Consider the following 8,939-nt stretch of genomic DNA (forward strand, 5'->3'; position numbering starts at 1 on the left):
CAATCTCTGTGAGATAATAACAAACTGCTTTCATTAATTTTTATAAGATTTCCCCCCAGAATCTGTGTTTTCAGTTAAACTGTGCTATGCAGCAAGAGCATGCTCTTGGCATGAGCGCTGAGGCTGTGTGTTCAATCTTTATGCACCTTTTTCTGTAGGAATGTAATAGTATGTGAAGCTTACCTTAATCTGGTTAACTGAATTGCTTTCCTTTGATGTTGTTTATTTCAGCAAACCCTGGGTATATTCCTCCTCCTGCAAATTTTGATTCCGAAACTTCGGAAGGAATACCTGTTGTCAATACCGCTGGTGCCTCTAAAAAGAAGAGCAAAGGTTACATGTACCATTCCTTACATTGTTGAGGATATTTTATAAAGTAAAGTCAGTTGCAGGTGGATTTGTAGTCAGAGATAGCTCAGACATAAACCAGAGTTTGAACCCATGGCATTCTTTATGTGCTTTACTTCTGAAGTGTTGCATCTCCCTAAATAAACTTAAGCAAAAGTATGTGTGGAAAGTAGTTCTTTCTTTGGTTTTCAAATTTTCTTCTTGCAATATATGTTTATATTTTTCTGTTCTGTTGCAAAGAGCGGTTTCCTATTTTCATTGCACCACTTATATTTTTGTATTTTTAATCATGTCTGTTTGCCTCTCAAGTTCCTTTGCTTGTGCTCACTCTAAATAGGCTTGTCAACTTCTGAGTTTTCCTGTGGAAAGTACATCCATTTTCCCAAGCAATGAGATTAGTTACTGCATTTTTATTCTGGAGAGAAAAGGCAGGCTAGTCAACTCTCTTTTCCAACAACCATTTGAAGTAAGATTAGCCAGAGTTAGGCCAGTAGTCAGCTTGGAGCTGCATGGCTAAGTGAGGATTTTAACCCAAGTTTTCCTGGCCCACATCTAAGGTTCTATCCACAAAGCCATATTGACTACTAATAATCTAATATCAGCTGAAATTTTGTGAGACTTCTTTTAATGGCCTATTTGTTGAAATAATTTATTTAAAGAATATTTGTTTTATCGTTTCACAATTCTAAGTAGCATACAAAAATGTAAACCATTGAAACAGTAAGAATTGTGGTATAACCTGCTACCTTAAAACTATCATCTAGAAATAACTTAGCAATGAAACTAAAGGCTAAGTGGAAAACGTGTGCTATACCATCATTTCTAAACCAAATAAAAAGAGAAATCACACATTTCTGAGATTTCACCTATGTTCAGTTCATATTCCTGTATTCTGAAGAGATGAGAATGTGTGTGCTTTAGTGGGTTGTGTGTTAGACAAAGACTCAAGAGATCCAGATTCAAATTCCTATTCAGTCATGGAAAGTCATTGTATGGTTGAAACGCTAAATCACTCCTTGACCATCTCATATAGTTTGCAAACCTTATGAGGGTCACTGCATGTTGGAAGTGATTTGACAGTACGTAACATGGGTTTCATTAAATGCTGTAGCATGAATAATGCATTTGCATGGAGTCTTATATAAATTTCCAAAAGATATACCCCACTTCAGTACTTCCAGAATTTTACTAGCCACAGTTAACTGACTACACAGCTAGCTATGCCACTTGTGAAATCCATCCATCCATCCATCCATTTATTCATTTACTTTCTCCCAAGGCTGCTTACAATATATTTTTTTAAAAAACCCAGTAAGCTATAAATAGCTTACTGAAACACAGTGCACTACAAATAATAAAATATAATTAAATCAGTTACCATACGTATGCACTTAAAATTTAGAACATTTTAAAATTGCCCAGTTAAGGGACTAAGAATGCTTTATCTCAAAAATACAAGTAAACCTGTTTGTTTTTTCAGGACAAAAACTATCAAAACCTGATAGCAGCAAGAATAACTCTTCAGAGAACTCACAACTGGAGGAGAACATAGAACCCAATCAGCCTGAATCTGAGGCCAGCCAATTAGACAAGGTTTTGTATATCTTAACGTTCTCATGAAAAGTCCACAAAAGGAACCCTAAAAAGAAGAAGAAGCTTGGGGTTCTGTGGATGTAAAAGTTTAGGTTGTACAAATATTCTTGATTACGGATATCCTCCTGTGAAATTCTGATAGACCAGAATTGTATGCAGATGGTTATGCAAGAAATAATATAGTACAAATGAACAAGGATATCTTGTATCCAGTAAGTGAGGAATGACCATAACCAGGAATGGGAAAAATATGTTTCAGATTTGTTAAAGCCATCTTGGGATTTCTAGGATTTTTTCAATCAGTGACTTCATTGTTTTTCTTTTATTCATTCTTCTGAGTTGCAGTACACTAGCAGCGTATGCAGATGAAAATCCCCATGGTGACTTGTTTTTTCATGCAGTCTGTTTCATTCAGAGCATTTTCTATCATTACTGAAAAAGCACCAGTCACTTCCACTATTGTTTGGCTTTCTTCCTTTAATGTCCAACAGAGGAGAAGTACAAACTGAATCCCAATATATTATCTGTTCATCTCCTTTGTCAAGTGTAATCAACAAGCAGTGCCAATCAAAGGTTAAGTTTTCCTTTTGACTGAAACTAATATCCGAGGCGTCTCACATTAACTAATGCTTTCGTTACCAGGACTCCCCAGATAAAGAAGAAGGAATGCCTTTGGTGCAGATACAGAGTTATAGCATGTATTTCCGTGAATTAGACTTGGACGTCTTCACCATTCTTCACAGTGGGCTGCTCACCAAATCTGTTTTGGATACAGAGATGCACACAAAGGCAAGCAGATTTTATGAACTGTGAGGGTGACTGGAAGAAGATGATGAAGAATTTGTTTTACTTTAATGTACACAAGTGAAAAAACTAATGCTGGGAAACAGCTGGCTTAATGGTAGGAGGTTTCAGCAATAACAAGAGACCAGTGGGTTCTTTTCTGGTACAGGAATAACTGCATAAACTAATGTTCCCCCACAGGGTAGTACAGTATTTATACCTATCCCCCATGGATTGCCTGCTGACTATTAGCTGTGTAGCATCCCAGAATTACTGTAGGAGTGGAGAGAGGACACTGGAATGTGCTGCTACTAAGGAGCTTCCATTTTACGACATGAACTTTCCAGCACGTGTGCAAAGGAGACTTTATGTCTCTGTTACCTAGTAAAGGAGAAATTCTAAAGCCCACAGGAAATCCACCTCCTTAAAGCTGCTGTGTTTCCTGCTGTTTCCCACTGCTGGTTTTTGGATCTGATTAGGGGTTTAAGAGGAAACATCTTGGTTCTGTCCTGTCCTGTCCTGGTCTTGACAAGGAGCCCATGGGAGTATGATGGTGCAAAGGCAAGCTCCAAGCAAGCAACCTGTTCTGACAATGTTGATAAGTAGAGTGAAACCTTTTTTTTGTGTCTAGGCTTCCTAGAATTTGTGGAAAGCCTTAAGGAGTCAAACCTTTGGTTCCTCTTTTCCAACAAGACCTTCCAGAACAGCCTGGAAGTGCAGGCCTAGGCAAGGGAGAATTCTGTCTTTAGCTGGTGGAGGGGGCTGCTTTGAGGGTGCCAATTCTAGAGGCTGTGGCTTGGAGGTCCCAGGCTCCCGATCCTCTAGTACGCTGGGTGGATGGATGGTGGCCCTCAGATCTCTTGAAGTTGCTCACCTCTGCTGCTGGAACCTGGGTTATCCCATATGCCTGCTGCATTGATGGATTGGGTTGGCCTCTTGTTATTGTAATTTGAAGCCTGGCTCCAACTGGGAGTTCACATCTGTTTCCAGTAATGCTGGAGTGGTGGATTCAGCCAGTTCATCGGAGTCAGAGCCCAGGGTGTGACTCTGGGAAAGTGTCCTGACAGGTTCCTTCGTTATGGAAAATATCTTGGCTCTACCAGATATTTTCCCCACTCTCGTCATGCAGCAGGCATGCACATTCCCTCGTAAAGGCGACTTTGCAACTCTCCTGGCTTTTCAACACCCCAGAGTTTCAAAACATAACTACACCCTCCTGTTAAGTTCAGGAACAAAAGCTGTTGAAAATTGCTCCCAACAAATGGAAACCAAGAATTGGACAATCACACTTAAGACCTGAAGGAAGGCTTTTGTCCTGACTCAAAGGATCCCCTAAATTTTGGTATTGTCTGCCCTACCCCAAGTGCAAATCTTGTTGTATTTCCCCCAGTCAGGCATCTCTTGCTGGAGTGTTTATAATTCTCAGGTGGGTTTCTCTGGGTTTCCTTTCTGCACATCTTCATTCTTAGCTCGATTTTGGACACTTGTCTTACTGTATTGTATTCTTTCTTTCTTAAAACTAGACCCGTGAAGTCATACAGATTGGACCTGCAGAGCTCCTGTTTCTTTTAGAAGATCTGTGCCGTAAACTGGAACATGTGTTGACCCCAGCCCCTGCAAAGAGAGCTCCTTTCTTGAAGGTGTGCACCAAAGAAGGAAGAAGGCCTTGTATGCCTAAATGGGGAAGTGCTGAGAATAGATCAGCAGCACAAGTGCCTCAAGACATGGGTCAGGGAGAACTGCACCTGAAAGTTTTGTGTGAGGCCTCTCACAGCCAACACTTTGCCTGCAAGCTGGCTCCAGGGGGGGGGGAGGGGACTTCAGTGCTATGCTAATGTTTTGTGGACTTCCTCTCAGTGAATAGCTTTGGTGCATCTTATCTCTTTTCTGTGATGCCTTTCTTCTTCCTATCTCGCAAGTTCTTGATGCCTAATTTCTTTGTCTTTGGAATATTTTAAAACCATTCAGATTTCAGTTTTTTTCCCAAATGAAAACATTTCAGTCGACACAAAGAGGCCTCGGTGGCATCCAAAATTGTCTGGATATTCATTAGTTTGAATGAATGGAAGCTAGTTTTCCTTATAATTCTACTGACATTGGGAGACATTTGGGATACTGATAAATTATATGCAAAAATTCGATGAATGTGTATGAGGCATGAAAAATGATGCATCTTAGTGCTAATGTGGTTGTATGTTTAAATTGATCACTTTGAGTAAAAATAAATCCACCTTGATTTCCTATAGGGAAAAGGAAATAGAAATGTTGGATTCTCACATCTATGTCAAAGAACATCTCAAGAAGTGGTTGGGTGTGCTGTTGAACTCTTAAAGCCCCTATGCAACCACATGGAAAACATGCATAATTACTTCCAGGTCAGAAAACACATTACCTACTCCTGCATGCAATATGTCCATTATAAATATTTTCATGAATGGTCCATATAAAGCAGCTGGACCATGATATAACCACGCATTGGACAGTTTTGCACTTTAATGGCTTGTGCTTTACTTAAGGCACTGACTGCAGAGAACCATGGGGTAGTTGATGGCCCCCGGGTCAACATTCAGGAATACCAATTAATGTCATCCTGTTACCAGCGCTTACTGCAAGTTTTCCACCTTCTGCTTGCCTGGTAAGTGTGTTGAAATGTAAATAGAAGAATAAAGAAATATCAGCAATCTTAAGAGCATTGGTTTGTTTTCCTTTTTTGGTTAGGACTGGTATGAAGAAAACCATGTAAGCTTAACAGTGAATTGCTGGGACAGGTCTTTTCTGTACTGTCGTATCACAGTTTCTTTCTCTCTTAAATGGATAAAAAATCACCTGTGGGATAAGTATGCAACCAGAGCTTGCAACAGTTTCCTAGAGAAATAGGACTAAAAATGTCTGGTGGACCTTGGCTGGCTGCCTGGCATGCAAACCTTGCAGAATCTATCCCTTTGTCCTTCTTGTACTAGCTAGCCTAACAAAAATGGACTCTCCCCCCTTTTTTAAAAAATTTAATTTTATTTTTTTAAAATTTTTTTCTAGGAGTGGATTTTCTCAACATGAAAACCATGGCTTGCTGAAATCGGGTCTTCATGTGTTTGCAGACAGACTCAAGCCAGGCGAGAGAGAGCTCCCTCTTGAAGAACTGCTCAGGTAGGACTTGAGATCCACCCCTTAGGGCAGGGATGGGCAACTTGCACCCTACTAGCTTTATATGTACAGCTAGTAGGCATTCTTGCAGCACTCCTGGGAGATTCCCAACCCCTCCCACCCAAAAAATGGTTTAAAATTGTTTTTGAAAAACAGTTGCTCAAAAAGTCCCCTTTTTCTAGATGATGTGGGAGGCAATTTTGCCATGTTTCCTTCACTTTGTACTTTTACCCTGGTACAAAATAGTGTGCTATGAGAGGCTTCAAACTTACTATGTTACTCCCATATCTCCCATTATTGTATGGCATCAAGGACCTATCTTAAAATCCTCACCTTGATCTTTAATGCCCCATGTTCTTAGGCTAAAGAATTGGCATGGCATGGCATGGCATATTCCTCTTAAGAGGATTCGGCCCACAGATTCCAGACTTTTGTAGGTGGAAAATTCCAGACTTTGGGCATTTTCTCACTTTTCTCCAAAGCTGTGGAAATCTCTCCCCCAGCACCTTCATGTGGAACCAGAGTTGGACAAATTTAGATGACGTTTGAAAACCTATTGGTTCAACTTGTTCAGTTAGAAAAGAGGGGGAGCAATCTTATACATGAGGGCGACTTATACACAGAAAATATGTTTTATTATTGATTTTATTGGAATGCACTCTGGTGAAGAACATAAATAAATGTTGTTGTTTGGGGGCTAGCAACTCTGGAGCCCTCCACCCATCGCATTTCAAAAACAATGGCCACTAAAGGGCATAAGGCAGTTTCTTCAGTTTTTAAAATCTTTTAGTTAAACTCATGCTTCAGTTAACAAAGCTCCATTGCTGCAACACTGTGAGCACAGAACCACCGCATAATAAATATTTTTTAAAAATCATATTAAATGTCTTTTAGCCACTGTGGCGATGCTGCTCTCCCTTTAGTCCTGCCCCCTTGCAAGCATGACCCTCAGACTACCACCATATCTGAAAGATAGCCTTCTGCCCACTGAAATCGCCCACTTCTGCCTTTCCTGCAGTCAAAATCCTGATAGCTAAAATTCTAAGCCCTTCTGTTCCTGACCAATTCAAATGGGCCAAAAAGAAAAGGAAAAGCCAAGGGAAAAAATGATGGGCGTAATCCTTGGGGAAGCGAGACTTTATGTTGTGCTTTCTTATATCTGCTGATACATCAACAAGTATATCCTTATTGATATATTCTTCCCGCGGCCCCTTCTTTGTGTTTTACAGCCAAGGTTTTCAGTACTTAATAAACTTCCAAAGCAGTGTTCCCAATATTTATTGTGCACTGAGTCTCACTCAGCTTCTACTTGTGATTGCGGAAAAATCTGTGGCCAGACTGAAAAAGAATGAAATAGGTAACGTGCACAGAAATTACTTTTTATTTGTGTTGTACTGGCTTAATTAGCAGAAATTCTTTGCAGTTTTGTGATGTTTATAGCATCCCTTTTAACCAGTGTGTTGAAGCAGACATGTTACCCTTTCACCAGGACCAGATAAGTAGACTAAATGCCTCTTAACTCCTATGGGCCCCATTGTCTGAGGAGGTTTGATCCCATAGCAATCGTAGGTGGCTTAAAAAAAAAAAGTTAGCACACAATTAAATTGCATTTGGCATATATAGTCTATCTATATTGCTGAAAGCAAATAAATTCCTGTCTTTTTTTTTTTTTTTTTTTTTTTTTTTTTTTTTGGTTCTTCAACAGCTTCCATAACTAAAAGTTTCCTTTGCCAGTCTTGGGTGCTACCCAATGGAGCTCGTCAAAAGGGCACCCAATTTAACGATGCTCTCCATACTTTGTTTTGGTAAGGATTATTTTCTGTGCCAACTTCTAAGAATTTTCTGTTTTCACTAGCATGAGTCTTCGCCCAAAAGGTAACTTATAAATTTATACATCCCTGGGGAAATATTGAATGAAAGCATGACTTTTAACTACATGTTGCCAGTTACAAATGTAAATGGGATTAGGATTAGGAAGAAAACTCTCTTATTTGAACACTGACATGTGTCAAACCAAATCTAGCATGGAGAAAATCTATAAAATAGCTTGTCTAATAAATACAATGTGGACTTTTTGTGTGCCTTGTTTCACACAGTATATACATGGAGCACACAGATAATATATTGAAAGTTATAGAAGACATTTCCACCATTGGGATTCCAGAGCTGATGGAGTCTAAAGATGGATACTCTTCCACTTACCCTACATTGACCAGGTAATGGCATCTCTTAGTACAGTTAATTAGGATTCAGTGCATACTTCGATGTTCACACCTCCCCCTCAGTTGCATTCTTTTCTGAACAAAACACAGGTTGTTTTCCCAAATTAAGTTTATATATAAATATAAACTTATAAATATATAATGTATACGAATTAATAAGTAGCTAACATTAAATTGTAGGGTGCATTGTCGTTATCTCTTAGAATATCCTGAACAGGTCACAGGGAAGAGCTGTTGCATGTGAAATGTTAAGATATTTGTAGAAGGACAGGGAACTTTTCGAGACACTGAAGCCCTGACCACCAAGGACACCTTTGCTATTTGTGTTTCCTACATTTAGCACTTTCTCAGCAGTCATCAGAGCTAAAATAAATGAACAAAAGCAGGAATGCTTTAGGTAGACACACTTTCTGCTAGCAAATTTGGAAGGGAATACAGTACCTGCAGTATGGCTCTATTCTCATAAACATTCCCATAACATTGAGCCCATATCATAATTAAATATTTAGCCAACTAACAGCTTTAATCACTCCTTACCACAGTAGGTGGCACCTAAAATGCCAGCATGGTTATGATGTCATTCTCCATTATCTTCCTAGCTCCGCATGTACTTTTTGCCAAAAACTTCTGGTGATAATAATAGGCTACGGTAGAGTGACATTTGATGCAATGTGTCAGACTGTGTTCAGAAGGAGGGATGGACATCCCATGCAGAATGCCTTCTGCACTTGGCACTTGAGGTCGCCTGCAAATATGCCATAAGAGTCCTTGCAACAGCAAAGATGACCATCAGCCTATATCTTAGCTAGGGATATAAGTCTATGAAGTCTGCAAGACTGATCTCGTCTGTAG

The 8,939-nt window shown here is 39.6% G+C and overlaps 1 protein-coding gene across 1 annotated transcript in view; it reads left to right on the plus strand.

Annotated features, from left to right (window-relative positions):
• FANCD2 (FA complementation group D2) overlaps positions 1-8,939 on the plus strand; it is a 48,302-nt gene that overhangs the window by 26,023 nt on the left and 13,340 nt on the right. The window contains exons 27-36 of the mRNA XM_072989866.2: positions 232-333; positions 1,829-1,941; positions 2,584-2,730; positions 4,248-4,364; positions 4,971-5,099; positions 5,241-5,359; positions 5,758-5,868; positions 7,095-7,222; positions 7,571-7,670; positions 7,962-8,081. Coding sequence (XP_072845967.2) covers positions 232-333; positions 1,829-1,941; positions 2,584-2,730; positions 4,248-4,364; positions 4,971-5,099; positions 5,241-5,359; positions 5,758-5,868; positions 7,095-7,222; positions 7,571-7,670; positions 7,962-8,081 — 1,186 coding nt within the window. The remainder of the gene's footprint in view (positions 1-231; positions 334-1,828; positions 1,942-2,583; positions 2,731-4,247; positions 4,365-4,970; positions 5,100-5,240; positions 5,360-5,757; positions 5,869-7,094; positions 7,223-7,570; positions 7,671-7,961; positions 8,082-8,939) is intronic.

This window comes from Pogona vitticeps, chromosome 2 (genome assembly GCF_051106095.1).
Source record: "Pogona vitticeps strain Pit_001003342236 chromosome 2, PviZW2.1, whole genome shotgun sequence".
Classification (NCBI taxonomy): domain Eukaryota; kingdom Metazoa; phylum Chordata; class Lepidosauria; order Squamata; family Agamidae; genus Pogona; species Pogona vitticeps.